This window comes from Tenrec ecaudatus, chromosome 14 (genome assembly GCF_050624435.1).
Source record: "Tenrec ecaudatus isolate mTenEca1 chromosome 14, mTenEca1.hap1, whole genome shotgun sequence".
Taxonomy (NCBI): domain Eukaryota; kingdom Metazoa; phylum Chordata; class Mammalia; order Afrosoricida; family Tenrecidae; genus Tenrec; species Tenrec ecaudatus.
Window position 1 is genome coordinate 49,898,280 of NC_134543.1, and position 19,727 is coordinate 49,918,006.

Here is a 19,727-nt window from a genome sequence, read left to right on the forward strand (position 1 = left end):
ATGACAAACTCCAGGGCAGTGTCAGAGTCACAAAAGTTCAAGCTTACAGTGTTAAATGAGAGGGATGCTTCTTGGAGGCAGACGGAAAATACAATACTTCCCTACCCCCCTCCTTCACTAGCAACTCAAGAAAAAAGTTCTGAAACTATCACAACATCCTTCAGAAAGAAGGCAGGGGAAAAATCTTTGCAAAACGCAAGTCCCATTTAAGATGCATGTTTTTATTGGCGTTTAAAAAAAAAAGTAACCAGCTAGGAGAGAGGCTGTTACAACCTGACTATATAATGTTGTCCCACTCTTGGTGGATCACTAGAGAATAACAAAGGACTGTCCTCTATACTACTGTTAAGGTTGTCCAGTTAAACTGTTATTTGGTATCCTTTGCATTCGGTTAACATCTTCACTAGTTTCTTCTCAGAAACAATATATTATAAAGGAAACATTCATAGTTTATTCCGGAAACAGTCATTATTTTATACAGGATTTACAAATTTGAGACAAGACATAAAAAACACGATTCTAGCCGCCCCGCTACGCTTGCGACATTGTGGTGATCGGTGTTGAGGGAGCGGCCGTTATGTACAGCTGAGTTTGAACGGGGACTATTTACAGAGGGGCCCAAAGCACGTATCGAAAGGTAAAGGCGCTCAAGTTTAATGTGCAGTTTCACAGCCCTATGAAAACACAACAATTTATATACACTGTAAACACCACAGGGCATGAAGTCCATTTCCCACCACACACAGCAATCTCACAGATCAAGCACACGAGGTCCAGGGGCAGGAAGGGCCCAGCTTTCCCCCTCTAAGCACACGCCGCACCCCAGGGGGCTCAGACATGCTGCAGATGCCCCGGCACGAGCCCTCTCTGGAGTCCCTCTGCAAGGATTGGCTGCAGACTGTCCGTGGGCATCTTGTGAACGTCCTTGATGGTGACCCATCTTTGTCCTTCGAGGGTGGATCTGATCTAGGAAGGCAGGCATAGTTATTCATGGCTAAGTGAATCAATTTGTGTGTGCGCACGTGTGTATGTGTACACCACCCCTGGATCAAACGTGAGGGGCAGCTGGGGAACTGGCGTTTGAAACCCGCTTGAGCGATGGCAGGCTGTCCTGGTGGGTAAGTACAGATTCCCTCCGGAGACGAGTCTGGGGGCAGCGCACACTCAGCGGGGGTGCTGGGGCACGCTTGGCTGCCTCTTGCATAGACTTAATCGTCCTCCTCGAGCTCGGCCCCTTTTGCTTTTTTGTGCATTGCCCGGTTCAAGCTGTGGCAGGCAGGTACCCAGTGGTTGTCATGAAGGCCCAGCCTGCAGCCGGGGAAGCCCTTCTGAGAGCGGTGGCAGCACATCCAGTACCCCGGCCCGTAGGGCAGCGCCTGACAATAGGGCTTGGGGTGCCACCGGCACAGGGACACGTCCCCCTTCACATACTTCTTCTTGCACTGCTTGCAAGGATCCTCTCGGTAGCGCGGATCGCGAACCCAGCGGGAATCCGCCGGCCGGATGTTGTAGTACTCAATGATGAACTTAAAGTAGCAGCAGGTACATTTAAGAGCCACTAAACTCTTGGTGGGAAGCAACCTGAAGATCTTCACCATAATATGGTGGGGCAGAAAGGCCAGGTACTGCTGAGGCTCCAGCAGCTGCTGGATTTTAAACCTGGTCTCCAGAAAGTCATGAGACACCTGCTTCTTCCAGCTGGACGCCTCCACCAGCGGCAGCGCGCACTCGGCGGGGGCCACACGGGGCTCGGCTGGGGCGCATCTGTCCTCAGGTGCGCGGTCAACCTCAATGTCGGGGGCGCCTGCCGGCGGGCTGCCCTCCAGAGACTCTCGTGTGCTTTCATCTGACTGGGAACAGTGCGACTCAGGCCGGCCGGGCGGCGGGAAGAAGAGCCTTCCCGGCAGCGGGTCGCCACGGGCGCGGAGGCTAGAAAGCGGCTCCGGCGCTGCCTGCGACGGCGCGACGCTGACGCCCCCGGGTCCTCTCTGCGCAGGCTCCTGGCTAGGAAGCGGCACAAGCTCTCTCCTCGTGCAGTCAACTGCATCGGGGGGCAATTCAGTGGCTGGGGGGCAGGCGCGCGGAGGGAAGGGCGGCCCAATTAGTTCCTCGGTCATTTCCACATCCAGCCTGCTGCTGCCGTTCTTCATGGCAGCGCGCTGGCCTGCCTCTGGCTCCGCACAGTCCGCGCGGAGGCCCACACCGGCTGGCAAGGCGGGGCAGTCCGGAGGGCCATCCTGCCAGGCCGGCTCCTCCTCAGGAGGGCACTGCTCAGCCCTGGAGGGGCCGCAGTCCTCAGATGCCGACCCGACAGGAGCTCCCTGAGTGCCGGGGGCCTCCCCGGCGCCTGTGCGCGCCTTGCCCTCGCCGGCCTGCGTGCCGCTGGCCAGCAGCACCCGGCCCACATTGCGGCGGAAGCTGCTACTCCTCGACAGGCCGCCCGGCTCCCTCGGGCTCTGCCGCTTCAGGCACTCGGACTCCAGCCGGGCCACCATGTCCAGCACGCGCACCGGCTCCGTCGGGGCTTCGCCGGCCTCAGCAGTCCCGCTCTCCCCGACTGCATCACAGGCTCCCGGGACAGGGAAGGCTGGGGGCATACCGCGGGGGTGCCCGGGAAGCCTCACAGCCGTCGGGGCGCTGGTGCAGGTCTTCGTACAACTGGCCAGCAGAGCGCTGGCTCTCTGCTCGAGGAAGGCCACCATCTGGATAACGGACAGAGGCCTCCCTGCATAGACGCCATCCCCACTGTCACTCACATAGTGCACAGAGCAGTGCTCGATGCCACACGCGAAAGGTTCTGGCTGGTAGCACCTGCTGTTGACCTCGCGCATCCTTTCCAACTGGACCTTGGCTTTCCTTAGATCCCCTGACCTCTTCCTCCGTTTGGTGGCTCTCCCCTCTAGATCCCAGGAGCTTTTTATTTTCATAGAGCCGACCCGCGTGCTACCCTGGTGGGCTGCAAAGAAGGCAATTTTCTCCCTGGTGTTTCCCGGCTTCACCACGGCCCAGAGGTCGAGCGGCCCGGCCCCGTCCTCGCCCTGGTGGATTGTGGCAGACGGCACATGCTTTCTGGCTTTGATACTCAAGCTGCTCTCTGTGGGGTTCTTCCCACTCATGCTGCACACAACATTTGGAGAAATGATCCCAAAAGGCTGGCGAAACGATGCTGAAGGAAAGCCGCTTGGTGTCAGGAGGCTCAAGCTGCACACTTCATCATTCACAGCCCGGGGGTGGCGCATGGGCAGCCGCCGTGGCTCCTGGGCGATGTCCTTCTGGAGCTGCCAGTGTAGCTTTGGGTGCATAACAGAAACCCTGGAGGGTACAAAACAGACTTGATTAAGAAACCAATTTTGATGCTGGGGGTGGGGACAAGGGCGGGGATTCTTTTTCTCCTCCCAGTTTACGCCACTTCCATCGAGTCAATGCCAACTCATGAGGACCCTGTAGGAGACAGGGTAGAACTGCCCCTGTGGGTTTTCTGAACCTGTAATTCGTTATGGAAGTAGAAAGCCTCATCGTTCTCCCCCAGAGCGGCTAGTAGTTTCGAACTGCTGACCTTGCCGTTGGCAGCCTAACTTGTAACCACTATGCCACCAGGGCTTCCCCACTCACTCAGATCAAGACTGACAAAAGAACCACTTTCCACTAGGTTATAGGCCAGAAAATACACGGTTTCGACTCCATTTCAGAAACATTCTCTAAGTGTGAAGGCGTCTGAGCACAGTGAAACATCAGCTGGCAGTGCAGGGGTAACATAAAGAGAGCGCTGCCTACAATCCCACACTCAAAATCCCAACTAGCTGATTACTAGTTGCCACTCTTCTTGAGGTGATCAAGCCTAGCCTTTCACCGATGGCACAAGAGTGTACCAAAGCGGAAATATTCTCTTTTCTAAAGTATTTCTATGCTTCTAAATACTTCGATGCTTATAATTCTCCCCTACTTGCTTATGTACTTTGTCCATCTATTACTTTTTTCTAAAATACTTAATTGTATACATTCTTAATTGTCAAATTTCCTGCAAATATCTTCAGTCAAAAGTCAAACTCATAATCTGTATTAAATTTAAACTTTTATTTTTAAAAAAACTAGTTTTTAAAAAAAGTCCTCTGGCCAGGAGTGGAGATGGGTGCAATTTCAGAAATTTGATAAAAAAGGTTATGTAGTAACAGAAGTGAGTTCCTGCCATGTCATCAATTAGCTAGGCAGGGTGATTTTACTTTAGCAAATCACTTCCTCTACTCTGAGGTCAAAAGGGAACTAAGGACCTGGGTCTGGGCCCAGGTCAATCCAAAGGCAAAAGAGACTGTTGCTGGTACAGAGTCCTGCGCTGAGAATGAGTGTCTCCTCCGGGCAGGTGCCTGGTCTCCTGCAGTCCAAAACTGAACCCTAGGGCTGGACCACCTGCTTCTCGCTGTCCAAACCCCAGTCTCAGGCCTACCTTTGCTGAGTCAGCGTACTCTTTCTGTTGTAATCAACAAGAATGAAACCACCTGATCACCCAGAACAAGTAACTCTTTTCAATGTTTAACATACAATTCCTAGAGTTCAACTGCAGATCACAGAAGGATGGCTACCTAGCTAGGTCTTGGGTCATCTTACAGTTCACACACACATAAAGACACCCTTGAAATAAATCAGGTGGGATAAGGATGTGCTTTCTGGACCGTTGGCAACTTGGCTCTTGAGCATCTGCAGAGTCTCCCTGTTCTGCCCTGTAGCAGAATCTGACCTTACTCTAAACTTACTGTGACAAGACGACCCACCTGGAATGCTTCAAGAACAAAGTGACCCATAAATGAATAAGAGGAGCCCATCGACCAGCCTCTTTGTGCACCCACTCTCTCATTCCACACCCCCACAGCCTGTCTCCAAGTGAACGGAAAGGCATGTAAGTTGCTGAGTTGTACATGCAAGTAATAACTTCTCCTGAAAAATCCAATAAATTCTCAGAGAAAGATTCCATTCGAGTGCCCGTGAATAAATGTCACCCTAACTTTAGCAGTGTGTGCCGTGCTGCACTGCACAATATGTTCTCACTGTCCTCCCCCACAGAGGAAGTTCAGCTGCTTTGACAGAGAAAAGAAAGGCCCCCACCGAGAGGCGGCTTTGGTTTGCATTTAACCTGTAAAGTCAGCCAACAAATGCACTTTCTGAACACTCTCACAACAGGAGCGGGGCCCCGGGAAAAGACAGTTGGGGGGGGGAACCCGATAGGGAAGGAGAGCCAATGGGCTGTGATCGAGGTGACACGACTGCGGGAGGGTGCCTGGAGCATGAGCCTTCTGCCTCCTCTCCTGGGACAAGAAAGCCCTGCGACATCGCAGGAAGGAACTGCAGTCCTGGGCAATTGAGCAAGAGACTGTGACTTGGGGCACCAGGGGCACCAGCTGCAAAAACCCACAAGATGAAAACTTTGCAGCTTCACAGAGGACACCAGATGGTGGCGCTTTTCCCACCTCACGCCCACACCCCACAGGCACCAGCCAGGTTTCCATGGTTGCCCACCTCTTCAGCACAATTTCCTTTAAAAGTTCGCTATGAGATAGTCCTGTTTGCTTGCAACTGAATAAAATGCAGGTTCATAACACCTACACATCAATGTTCCTTAGAATGAATCTCAGAAGGGCCCTTTTATACAATGAAGATTCTTGGGCTCACTGAATCAGGGCTTCTGGGGCTGAGCCCAGAAACTGGGTGGCTTTGTGTTTTCATTTTTTTCTTCTTCTCCTTTTCTGAGGTACTTTTAAACTGAGATGAAAACCATATAACATTATCCATTTTGAAGTGAAGAATTCACCCAGGAGATGGGTTCCCCAGGAGAACTGCGGAAGACCCATCTAGCCCTGTTCTGCCCCAAACTCAAGAAAAGGACTTTTGTTTTCTACGGAGGAGTCAGCCAGCAGTGAGCTTGGAGAGATGGCCATCAGCAGGTTTCCCCAAGAGGCAGCGGCCAGCAGGAGCGTCCCACAGAAAGAGTAGCAGCTCCTGTCCCAGGAGTAGCCCAGCCAGCAGCGGACACAGCAACAAACTAACTGATCTTCCAGAACCTAACTTAACAGTTCCCAGATGAAGAAACACCATCCCAGGAGTGGCGCACAGTCACAAGGGGGAAGGGAAGAATTCCTGCCGTGCAGTTGAACACATTCACAATGTTGCCAACCACCACTATCTGGTTCCCAAGCGTTTTCATCACCCAGCAGGAAAACTGGGGCCGTGGTGCAATCCCTCCCTCTGGCAACACTGTCCCCGCTTCTTTCTCTGGGCTTATCTATTCAGGGCATCTCACGCTTCTGCTGCTTAGCAAACGGTCTTTGAGCAGTGGTTACCAGTACTGTTTTCGTGGTCGAGTATCATCCCATGGTATATAGATGCCAACCTGTTATGCACTCTGCTATCGGACGTTTGCTCTGTGCTCACCTTTTAGCTACTGTGACTAATGCGATCTATGATCAAGCACTGGATTGAGCAGTTTGCTTTTCATTCTTCCAGTGCAGGAGTAGACATGCACTCAAAGTCAGACGGTAAATTGTATTTAATACCAAAGAATCCTCAAACTGCTTTCCGCAGGGGCGCTCATTTTGCACTTGACCCTCAGCAATGCACCAGACTGCCAAACGTCCGTGCCCCCAAACACCTGCTACTTTCTATAGCTTGTTTGCTTTATATTTATTGCAGCTATCTTAGCAAATACAACGTCTCACTGAAGTCAGAATCTGTTTTCAACTTTAGGTTTAGTTTGGAAGAAACTATCACGGTCACTAAGCAATGACCACCCGGCTGGAGAAGAAGTGAATCATGGTGTTGGCAAAGAATATCCAAGTACCATGGGCTGCCAGCAAGCAAATGACCAGACAAGGGGCAGCCTGAGAGCTCCTTTGAAGCAAAGATGGCAAGCCATCCCCTGCGATCCTTTGGCTATGTGGTTAGAGGGACCCCCTCCTTGGAAAGGGACACCATGCGTGGTGAAGTGGTGGGCCAGTGAAAACCTAAAATGACTACCTTCAATGACATGGACTGACCAGGGGCTTTGGCACAGTGGGTTCACACCTGGCCATGACTGTGACGGTGACTCGGACCGGGCAGTTTCCTTCTGTTGAACATTCCGTGGGGTCCAGGACACAGCAAGGGAGCTGAAAGTGCCCAAGGCAAAGCCAGGGGAACAGCTGGATCACAGTGCCGATTCTAAGGACTGACCAAACGCAGACCCGGTTTCTTACCTTTTATTCTCGCTGTCTAAAACACCATAAAGTCGGGGGTGGGGTAAGCATTAGAACAGACTAGTGATGTACCTACCACGTTTGTTGCAAGCAGTTTACCTGTGCAAATGTATGAAGTGGATGCTATGTAAATAATCTATTAAGAAAACGATTTTTAAAAGGAAGAGAAACCAAACGTGACTTATGGTTATCATGAGTGAAGGAGGAAGAATTTTTGCTGAGGCGCGTGACGATTTGTAAATGGTCGAAGAACGGTTTGGAGAGGGGTATCAGCAATGGTTTCCCAACACAAAGAATATAAATGGCACTGAATTACACACATAGAAGTGGCTGAACTGGAGAATGTTCTGTTGTGTACATTTTTGCCACAATTGAAAAGAATATGTAACACAAAACGTTCTAAAATTGATTGTGGTAAAGACTGTACAACCCATCTTGGTATGACTGAATTGTATGATTATGTGGATAAAGTGCCAATAAAACTGCAAAATAAATAAATAAAATAAGCACGCAATAAAGGCAATGACTTTTACAGCCAAATCCCCTCTTCAACCGCCTAACTCCTCTGTTTGGTGATCCTACCTTCCCTGGTCTCTTCGTCCCTGGCCTTTAAGCACCGGCGCTCCTCAGAGTTCATTCTCCGTCTAGACTCCTCTTAGGCTGCCAGTCTGTCTGTCCAAGTGACCCCTGATGATTCCCCGACCACCACCTCCAGCGCAAAACTCTCCCAGACATCACATCCAACTGCTCGACTGGGAGTGAAAAGTAACAAATCTCTATGGCTGGTTGGCAACGGCACCAAGTACCCTGTCAGCCACACAGAAACTGAGGTCACAGGCCCTCGGATCCACCACCACGTCACCAAATGCCCCCTCCTTCACCTTTGTCACAAATCACTGCGCTCCCACGGCAGGTACAAACTCTTGTCTCCTTTGTGTGGACAGTCACAAACACATGCCACTCCCCCACATCGGTCAGCCATTCTTGAGATTAGGGCCATCCCAGTGGTTTCCAGGTGTCACCGTCTGGAAGGCCTCGCTACCCGTGCAACGCTCCGTTCTGGAGCGCACCAGTCAACCCTGGGAGCGTGTGCAGACCAGCCACCCCCCGCACCCTGCAGCCCAAAGGCAATCACACCGCTGTGGAAACTGTCAAGCAGTCGCAAAACGAACATAGCATTTCCTATTTAGTTTCAACTAAACACCGCCTGACAAATGTTCATTTCCTTATCATCAGAAGTTTGCGGAGCACGTTTTGGGCTGGATATAATTATGAATAAGACACAGGACTCTGGAACATTAGCATACCACGCTTACAAAAGTACTCACGGGGAGGGTACGGTGGGCAAACTTAGAAGGCACAAGGTACCTGCATGAAAATGTGGACCTCGATGGCCTCGAGCTCATCGGCTAATGGTTGAGCGCAGGCAGAGGAAGAACAGAAAGGACAGCGACGCTCTGAGAGTGGCATTACGAGGGGCCAATGGCAACATGCTCAGTCTTTAAGGTATAGGAGCGGGCCAGAGACACTCTAATTTTCCAAGCCTGAAAGAAGAACACAAAATTCTAAGAAGTTCCGAAGCAGATGATGCTCTTGGGAAACGAGGTGAGCAATCAGAGAAAGCCCACCTACGGCACTCTTCAGGAGAGAGGTGACAGGTGAACGGAGTCACAGTCAAAAGCGGCAGGAATGAGTGAGTTATGAGAGCGCAAGACAAGTCTTCACATGGCTTCAGAAACTGGGGGAAGAGAGGGCCCCCCTTCAGTGGGATGATGCCGAAGGTGACCGAGCACATGTGCGGCAGGAAAGGCAGAGTGAGTTGAGTTGCTTCATGAAATGGGCTCGAATCGCTGCAGAGAGAGCTCCCCAGTAAGACCATCTGCACGGGTCTGGCCAAATGGTAAAAGAAAGGAAGACGACAATTTTCACAGAACACATTTCAACTAGGAAAATGTTTCCTGGACAGATATTACCGGTTATCTTTTCTCACAATTCCTCACCATGAACACGTGTAACTTTCATCCTCAGGAAATGGTATATCCATAAAAGGAAGGAGTGGTCACTTTTAGCTACTCAACAATATGCAAGGTTCAATACGCAAATGTACCCAGTGGTGAAAAGGCGCCCTGGAGGACAAGCGGGCAGAGCTAGAATTCCCTCTGGAGGAGAGACCGGAAGGCGGGACAGTGAATAAGGTGAGAGATCACAATGAATCGGTTAACATGCAAACTCTCATCCAGTGAAAGCGAAAAGCTGGCTTCCACATACTCCCACTATCCCTTTTAAACCACTGCTGGATGTTTGCTTGCTCACCCCCGGCTCTACTGGATGTTTGCTTGCTCACCGCGGGCTCTTACAGCTCTTGTAACATTCCATACACCAACTGTATCGAGCATTTTTGTACATATGTTGCCATCATTTCCAAAACATTTTCCTCTTGAGCCCTTGGTATAAGCTCCTCTTTTTTCCCCTCTTCCCTTGTACTATGTTTTATAAGGAGAAAGCCACAAGTTTTTCTCTTTCCCCTAGGAATACACAGAAATCACTGTGTACCAAATGAATCAGACAGGTCAGATAAAAAAAGTTAGAAAAATGGACTCTCATCCAAGTGAAGACCGGGAAGAGAATTTCAATCTGCCTAGAAAAAAATGAGGAGAGCGGAGGTGGCTCATTGAGGGATCCAATGGCAGTGTGGGATTCAACAGGGGGAGGAATGAGATTGCTCTTACATCTAGCAAAGCCATGTCATCACTTTTTAATGGGTCTTAGTCCTCAGCCTTGTCTACCAAAATGACGGAGATATTTCCTGTTTCTTTCAAACCTACTACCATCAAGCAGATTCTCATTCAAAGCGACCCTACAGTGTTCCCAACACTGTGAATCAGTAATTCTCAATCTTCCTAATACCGCGATCCTTTAATACAGTTCCTCATGTTGTGGTGACCCCCCCAACCATAAGGTTATTTTCATTGCTACTTTATAAGTATAATTTTGCTATTGTTATGAATAGTCATGTAAATATCTGAATTGCAGGCTGTATGTTATGTAATTACATATTGTGAAATAGTTACTTCTAATGACAAATAAATGAAATTTCATCTTGAAGCATGGTGTAGCATGGGTAACAGTCTTCACGCCGGGTGCTCATAGGTGGGCATATCTGCGTGTGGGCAGACCCACCTGGAAATGAGAGAAGCGGTGTCTCGGTTCCTAACACCATTGGAAATATGTGCTTTCTGATGGTCTTAGGTGAGCCCTGTGCAAGGGTCGTTCGACCCACAGGTTGAGCACCACTGCTGTAAATCTTCATGGGAGCAGATAGCCTCATTTTCCCTGGGAGCAGCTGGTGAGTTCAAACTGTCAATCTTTTGGTTAGCAACCACATCCAGCCCAGTGTCACTTTCAATAAAGGCACAGAAATGCTAATTCCAAAAAAAGAGTCATTATTTATTAGCATAACAAGAATGACTCTCAATGTCCACAGAAGCAGCAATCAAGAAATCAATGTATTACGCTGGGCAAAACACTTCAAAAAAATCAAAGATGTCACTTGAGGACTAGGGTGTGTCCGACTTAAGCCAGGGTATCTTCAATCATATGACTGTGAAAGGTGAATAATGAAAAAAGACACTAGAAGGATAATTCACTGTCAAGTCCATGCCAGAACATAGCGGCCCTATAGGACAGGGTAGACGGCGCCTGTGAGTTGAGTTTTGGAGGCAGTCTTTCTCCCATTGAGAAGCTGGTGGTTTCCAACAGAGGGCTTTGTGGACAGCAGTCAGTGCTGCACCCACCACCACACGGCCGGGCCTCCTGGCTAGAAGGGAGGTGCATCTGAATTATGCTGGCAAAGAATACCGAAGGGCCGTGGGCTGCTAGAACAGATCTGTCTTGGAAGAAGTGTAAGTGAAGAGGGGAAGATTCTGCCGCATACTTCAGGCACGTCTTCAAGAGATGCCAGTTCCTGGAGAAAGCTCTCATGCTTAGTCGGCAGAAGAGAGGACAGCTCTTGAGATGGCTGGACTCAGCGGCTGCACGTCAGCTCAAAGAGAGCAGTAACAGTAGGCTGCAGGACCAGGCAATGTTTGGTTCTGTTGTACACAGGGTCATTATGAGTCAGAAATGACTCAGAAGCACCTAACAACAACAACAACAACAACAACATCCTTATGACAAAAGATTGGAGAGGAAAGGATAGTCCCCAAAAGATCCCTCATGATCTTTTTGAGGAATAAAAAAAATCAGCTTGTTTAAATTTTTCATAGCTTTCAGAGAAAATGGTACTACAGCCTTCTTCTCCAGACTACACATATAAAAAATGATCAGCAACTCCAGCAAAGTGTATTTAATGAAATCCTTGTTTTTGCAAACAAGGAAACGGAAGTAAAACTGCTTTTGAAGTCACAAAATTTCAAAAAAATAAGAGAGAGAGAAAACTTGACTACTATAGAGTAGCTTCGGACTCAGCGATCCTTTGGGGCAGAACTGGGCTGCCTGAAATCACTTAGTGCCTCGCTACTCTCGTGACGAGTTACAGTCTCAAAAACCCGCAGGGGCAGTTCTCCAAGGTCACCGTGGTCGGCATCAGTTGGTGGGTTGGCAGTGAGTTGGTGGGTTTCCCAGATAAATCAAGGGCAAGATGCCTATCTTTCTGCAGAGCACAAGTTATGAGTCTGAAATGCAGACCTTGCAGTTTCTAGACCCCACTTGTCACCCACTCCTGTCAGTTGAAGAATACAGAAATAAGATCAGAATTAGATAAGAAGCAGATCTAGACAATCTTAATGCCAAAAGGGGAAAAGGGGTGGTGGTGGTGGAGTGGGCTTTTAAAAAACCTAGGCTTAAACAACAACGAACAACAGATATCAAACACATAAAATGATATAATCCTGAGAGCTTCTACACAAAGCTTTTATCTTTCAAGTTAGGTGTTTTTCTTGAGTGCATGTAAAACCCCTAACTCTGATGAATTAAAGCAGACATATCCAGGAGGGTGTAAGGGCAGAGGCATCGGAAAATACTTCCATCCATATGCCTCTGAGCACCGACAGAATGCGTCCAACTCCCACACTGCTTTCACACAAGCAACTTCACATCAGTAAAGAATGTAGTTCTTAAAGTAGGCTTCACAAAGCTGGGGGTTTCGTGTCAAAGTCCGCTGCCAGAGTCCGTTCCAAGCCACCGTGATGGCCCTGGGCACCCTGGATGAAAGGCGGCACCAATGACAACCCTCCTCTGAAACACGTGAAGCACCAGGACTTAGAATCAATCCACTGGGAGGCAACGAACTGGCTTGCAGTGTCCCAAAGCCCAGCTTGGGGTTGAATGGAATAGGGAGCTTCACCTTTTAAAAGGAAGGTTGTCTGGAGTCATTTCAGGGACTCTTTGCATTTTGCTTCAGTAACAGCGTTGCATGGTCAGTAGTGCCATTCAGAGGAAAAATCCTTGACTGGCAGGCAGCTACTAACTACAGATAATGGCCTTTGGAAACACACCTCCGGCTTTCAAGATCTTACTGCTCCCAGGTTCCTCAGATTCACAGAGATGTTTAAATCCAGCTCCTGCTTCAAGCCAAGGCTATCTTTCTGACACAGATCCTCTCTGCTTGGCTCAAGGCCACACAGCGCGAACTTCCAGAAAATGACGGGAGCACCATGAAAAGCTTACAGAGTCTTTGTAAAAGGAATCTTACAAGCTACGAACACAACACTGTGGTCGCTGAAGATGTATCGAAGGGCAGGGGTGGGATCCAACCTGTCAATCAGCTCATGGCCTGATGCTGTCTGTGTCCTCGGGGGTGGGTTGGGGGGCAGCCTTCTCCTAAAGAGGACATGGGAACCTCTCTCGGCTACTTAGCTGTTCTGCCTGCTGGGACACTGGTGGCCACCCTGAGAGCTGCAGTGTTTCCAGTGACCTTGGGTCCACACAACTCTCTGCCTGTGATCTTGAATTCTGGATCTTTGCACGTGACTGCGTGAGTCTGAAGAGGAACTTCTGCACTAGGATCAGACTTATGCACTTGCGTTAGAACGGACTGGAATGCTTTCTTGATAATTATTTATGATCGAAAGCTTTTTCTTACACAATGCGTCACAGGATGTGTTTCTCTAGTCAACCCAGCCCAACACAAGCAAGTCATTATCTGCTCGTCTACTGTGACGAGACGCTCGCTATACCTAATCCAGTGGCACCCTCCTCCATCTTCTAGGGCTAGAGGAGGAGGTGAGGGCAGGACCTTCACGGAGGAACATTCACTCGGGTTTTGTGAATTCCAAACGAAAGTTCAGGAGGGCAAGAAAGACAGGTATTTATGAATATGTCTAAGTTAATGAATAGTGGTTGAAGTTATTCCTCTTCCTTCTATGACAGAATATCTACATACACCTCCAGCATGTCACAATTTATTCCTATCTAAACGGATGGAGGCTCTGGTTCTCCAAAGATTATGAAGTAGCCAGTTCATTTACTAACTGAAAGGTGATTCAAATCCACTCAGGAGACAACTCCAAAAGAAGGCCTTCTCTGACAGAAGACCCACACGGGTATTCTGCCATGGGAAACACGCACACACACATAAAGAACTCAAAGAACTCTTTCAAAGGTAGTTGGTTTTGCTTATTTCTTTCTAAGATAATAAACCTGCAATTTGGGAGCTCCTGCTGCTAGTATCAATTGCTAGTATGTAAATCCGGGTTATTTTTTTTAATTAAAATAAGTCAACAAAACCCAAAATACAAGCTTGAGTAGTTCACACTTGAAGCGTAAGAACATCTAGTGAATAAATTTGATTCAATGAACACTAATGAAAGAAGCCCCGATGAGCTGCGGGATGACATCACGAATATCATACATGAAGAAGTCAAAGGGACTTTATTAAAAAGACAGGAAAGAAAGATCAAAATGGATGTCAGAAGAGATTCTGAAACAGCTAAAGCAAATGGAAGAAATGATAGAGTTGAACAGAAAATTTCAAAGGGCAGCTTGAGAAGGCAATATCATTAAATACACAAAGATCTCGAGTTAGAAAAGCAAAAATGAAGAACACGCTCAGTATATATCAAGCTGAAAGAAATTACAAAAAAATTCACACTTGATTGGCAAGGTTAAAAGATTATGGGCAAAATAATGAATGATAAGGAATGATCAAAAGAGATAATACACAGTGTGACCATATCAAAAAGTAGTAGTCAACATTCAACCATGTCAGGAGACAACACATGAGTAAGCACCCAGAGCACTGAAAGACCATGTCCAAGAATTGATGGAGTACCAACTGCAATGTTTCAACAAGCTGAGGAAGCACTGGTAGCACTCACTCATCTCTGCCAAGGAACCTGGAAGACAGCAACCTGGCCAGCCGATGAGAAGAAATCCATATTTGTACTCGTTCCAGAGAAAGGTGGCCCCATGAGTAACATGCAAGCAAAATTTTGCTGAAAAGTCAACCACAGTGGCAGCAGGGCACTGCCATGTGGCTGCCAGAGGTTTGGTGTGGATTTAGATGAGGATATGGAACATGGGCGTTCATTGTTGACATCAGAAGGATTGGGGCTAAAAGCAGGAATACCAAAAAGAACTTTACTTGTGTTTTTTTGATCATGCTAAGGTATTCAACTCTGTGGAGCGTAACTATAGACAACATTGTGAAGAAAGGGAATGCCAGAACAATCCATTGTGCTCGTGAGGAACCTGTGCATGGATCAAGAGGCAGCTGTGCAAACAGAACCAGGGACTATCGCATAGTTCGGAATCGGTAAAGGTGTGCTTCAGGGTTGTACCCTCTCACCACACTTATTCAATCTGTATGTGGAGCAGATCATCAGAGAAGCTGGATTCTATGAAGAAGAAAGCAGTGTCAGGATTGGAGACAGGCTTATCAACAACCTTCAATATGCAGAGGACACAACCTTGCTTGCTGAAAGTAAGGAAGACTTGAAGCCCTTCCTGAAAAAGATCAAGGACTGCAGCGTTCAGTATGGATGACAACTCAATGTAAAACAGATCCGAATCCTCACAAACAGACCAATGAGCAACGTCATGATAAGTGAAGATTGAAGTTGTCAAGGAGTTCGCCCTCCTTAGATCCACAATCAGAACTCAGGAAAGCAGAGTCAAAATATCAAAAGACACAGTGCATCAAGTAAACGTGCTCCACAGGACCTCTTCAGAGGGCTGAAAATCAAGGGTATCCTCTGGGGACTGAGGGCCACCTGACCCAGGTCATGGTATTTTCCATACTTTACTATGTATGGGAAAGCTAGACTGAAGCAGAATGATGCGCCCGAATGACGGCGCGGGCAGAGTACTCAGAGCGCCCTAGAGCAGCAGCAGCAGCAGCAGAACAAACGACTATCTTGGAAGGGCTACAGCCAGGATGCTCCTTGGAAGGAGTCAGAAGCACAGGTTCGGGAGCTCTGACATAAAGCTATAGTTATCTAAATTAAAAGCCAAGTGTCTACAAGGGGAACAAAATATTTGAAATGGTCATTTCTTGGGGGAAAATACAGGCTCTGCAGAAACCGTATTTATATTTAGCTGCTATCCCAAAGGACTGAAAAGTAACTAGTGATCAACCCAATGCTATCAGGAGAAATGAGCCATGGCTAACAATGAGTATGTGTGCAATTACTTCAGAAAACCCATTCTATGACCTTGGAGGGCAAGATAAAAAAGGACAGTACACGCAGAATTCACACGCAGGTTTCTTGTTCATTAAACAATGACCAGCCCTTATTTTCTACAGAATAATCTCAAAGGTGATTTCAAGTCACAAACATTTTAAAAAATGGTTTGTGTTCGCTCTCTACACTAAAGCATGCTCTAAATTGCTCAAAAAGTTGTGGATATGTTCAGAAAATTGGGCAGAATAGCAACCAACAGGGGTGAGGGTGAGGGGTGCCTCCAGCTCCACCTAGGGATAATTGCAGTGAGAGGTGATCTTCCAGGAGAAGGGAGCCTTGTCAGTCTGGTTTAGCACGTTACCCCAAAGCCTCAGTCAAAAGCCATGTGCTGAACTTGGAGCAATGCTGTACCTGTGTGGATGAGACAGCTTTCCCCTGCCAACTGAGGGGGAGAGTGTGGCGTTCATCTCTGCTGCACAAACATTCCCGCCACATCTCTCCAATCACCCATGAGCCCCAGAGAGCAAAGCTGTTGGCAGGGGGGTGGAGGTGGTGGTGGTGTGTGTGATTTTCAACTTTTTATTGTGAATTATGTGAAGGTTTTACACGGAACACAACTCACACACAATCTGAGTCAACTCATCCTACTGCAATCACCCCTTGTACCATCACTTATCCAACTTCTTCCCTGTGTTTCCTGTTTCCACACGCCCTTTCTTATCCCTCTGACCTGTGTCCTTGGCTGACTGCTGCCCTTCTGTTCTTAAACAGTTGATCATTCTAACACAGGGGTGAGTTCCACTCCAAACCTGAAGGGCGACTAAGGGTCACAGTCCTGAGGGTCCTACTAGTCTCTATATGACCAGTAAACCTGGATCTTTAATGACTTTGTTATGCTTCTCATTTCTTCTCCCCCTCTATCGAGAACCTTCTATGATCCTTTCCAGAGTAATTGGCAGTGGTAGCCAGGCACAATCTAGTTCTGGTCTGAAGGAAAAGGAGGCCGATGTTGGTTGGTATGGTCTATTGGGATAAGTGGCAAGGAATTTATTATACTATTATTTCTAAAGAGTTACTTAAAAATTAACTTGCTTAAGGCCCATCTAACCAAACTGAGAACTTGGAAGTTTCATCTCTTGATCTACCACTTTAACTTGCCTTCCATGTGTATTTACATGTTCAAAAGTCCAAGTTCATTTGGAAAGCAGGTTCAGAAAATACAAAAATCACTGGATGTGAATATAAAGTACAGATATATCCAAAAAAGAAACTCAACTACATCTATGAGTTTTGGGGAGCAAGAGACTTCCGTCTGTCGGTTTGTCATACTGTGGAGGCCTGCACGCTATGAGGCCACAAACGATGCACTAGCTTTTCAAACACCAGCAGAGGCCGTTTGAACTGACAGCACCTACATATGGTTCCCAAAGCTTCTTACATCTTCCCGGGGCAGACAGCCTCATCTTTCTCCCACTGTACCCTCTAGCAGGTTCCAACTGCTGATCTTGCAGTTACCAGTCCAGTATATAACCCACTTTGCCACCAGGGCTCCGATCTGAGCAGCTACTGATTCCTAATTACATATAACTTCTAATTGGAAAATAACCATGTTAGAACGCTCAGACAACCAACTAGATGAAATTTAAGGATCTGAAATCATTCTACCCAACAAAGTATATTCCAGCAAATCATGTACTACACTACTACAAAAGTTGTACATAGAGACAATTCACACACACACACACACACACACACACACAAACACACACACACACACACACGAAATCTTGAATGTCATTTACTTATAGTTTTTGATGCAAAGTAAACAAGAGTGACAGAATTACTTATCACCATTATGCAATGAGTAGAGTGAAACACTGATTACCAGCAAGTGTTAACATCCAAAAACGAAACACAATCCCCAATTTTCAGCCTCCAAAAGCAAACCCGAACCAACAGAGTAGATCTGCCCCTTTGGGGTTCTTTCTCCTGCAGTGGCCGGTGAGTTCACACTGCCGACCTTGAAGTTAGCAGCCCAACATGTAACCCTCGACGCCCTCGGGGACCCTTATATGTCTCAGAGGAGAAAAAGTGTAACCTGATCAGAGAGGAGCAACAGATGTTATAGGCTCAGTAGCTAACCCAAAACTTGAAGGTTCAAGTCTATCCGAAGCACCTTGAGAAGAAAGCTTCCAAAAATCTGGTCATTGGAAACCCTGTGGAGCTCAGGTCTACTGTGACACATAGGGGTCGCTGTGAGTCAGAATCAGCTCAAAGAAGATTGGTTACGAGATGACTAGTGAAGTTTAGTGATGGGAGAGGGGAGCTGGGAGAGGTGGGAGGGAGAGAGAAGGGGTGGTAGAGAGAAAGAGAAGTTGTACATAATTAAACTTTTCCATAATTAATTGCTTTAACTAATGAATGGAGGTGTTTGGAAAATGCTAGATGAATGATCCTCGAAATGCTCATGATGTACAACCAGCTGCATACCTTCCAATTTGGGGTAAGTCAACTGTGGGCTGGGTCAGCTCTGCTCTTCAGGGACTCATCCTAAGTCCTTCTCCACCCCAGGTCCAGGCTATCAGAGGCCCCTCACTCCTTCCTGGTTCAAACAAGGGACACCAGCATAAATTCTTCTTGCCCGGCTCCACCCGTTACTGAAAACTGAACAGGAAGTAAATCAGAAAGCAACGAAAAAAAGGAGAGACACAAACACACAGGCAGCCAAAACAATAAAAGGGAACCGAAAAACAGTATTGGGCACAACTAATCAATCCATGTACTTAAGTAAGCATATCCAGCTCTCAATTACTCTGTAACCTAAATGAGCAATCTAGTTAGAATCTATAGGACATACTATTCACATATGAATACTGATATTTTATGTATAGTCATAACAGTCATTATGTAATGTTTACCATGTACCTGAACACGGTTATAAAGAGATTATGTTTGCATTTCATAAATGTAATCTTTGTCACAACTTTGAGAAACAATTATTACCCTATTTCACAAATGAGGAATGTGTAATGAATATACTTAATATAACCAAGTGTAATGCATATACTTAAATTTTTTTACAGTAAGACTTAGGATACCCAATAGTTTACTTAAGCAGGAGTATTTCACCTTAGACTTCCTAAGTGCTGGGTAACTTTTAAAAATAGACTTTACAGTATTCTAAACACCGTATGTGCGTATACATACATACACATACACACGAACATTTCGCAATGAATACAAAAGCCAAATGACGTCCCTAAAATTCACCAAATGAGCTGTATTAAAAGATCTCTAACTACAAGGGGTATTCATGGTCCTTGCCGGAAACCCTCCAATAAATAATCCAAGGTCACTTCAAGTTCACATGATAGAATGTTTCCCTTACCCAAGAAATGGTCAAAGACAAATAGATACCCCAAAATACAGAGGTCCAAGCGGAAAAAAGAAAGGAAAAACAGGCCAAAAGGAAAGCATTACAGACCATACCTCCCTAAGAACAGCTTCCTTGTCTGGTATTTGATGGCTCTCCCACAACGCTCAGGCACAGATATTTTAAGAGGCACTCTTACAGCCAACAAGTCTATGAGGCAGGCACATGAGTCACTTATGATCTGGAGCTAGCTCAACTGCACCCAAAACACGAGAGGCATGCCATCAAAAGTATCCACCGGCAAGGAGCTCCTCTACCACAGCATTCTAGACACCAAAGGAAGAGAAATGCTAAGAACTCACTCTTGCCTGAAAGCACCTACCCTTCACTGTCACTCAGCTCAATCTACTGCAATGGCTCACCCAACTTGCTGTGTGGGAAACCTGGTTGGATAAGGCAGCCAACCCGCTAGCCCACCACCCGCAGAGCCTCCACCAGCTGCACTCCCGGCTC

At 47.3% G+C, this 19,727-nt stretch overlaps 1 protein-coding gene across 4 annotated transcripts in view; it reads right to left on the reverse strand.

Annotated features, from left to right (window-relative positions):
* Nucleotides 1-200: 200 nt before the first annotated feature.
* The window catches only part of FBXO34 (F-box protein 34), a 75,123-nt gene continuing 55,596 nt past the window's right edge, over nucleotides 201-19,727 (reverse strand). Inside the window, exons 1-3 of one of the 4 annotated variants that reach the window (XM_075531121.1) lie at nucleotides 19,331-19,459; nucleotides 18,332-18,505; nucleotides 201-3,312 (exon numbers count right to left, since the gene is read on the reverse strand). In XM_075531121.1, coding sequence (XP_075387236.1) covers nucleotides 1,209-3,302 — 2,094 coding nt within the window. In that variant the 5' untranslated portion in view covers nucleotides 3,303-3,312; nucleotides 18,332-18,505; nucleotides 19,331-19,459 and the 3' untranslated portion in view covers nucleotides 201-1,208. Of the gene's footprint in view, nucleotides 3,313-18,331; nucleotides 18,506-19,330; nucleotides 19,460-19,727 lie in introns of those variants that run through there. The other 3 variants (XM_075531122.1, XM_075531123.1, XM_075531125.1) reach the window with 3 other exon arrangements.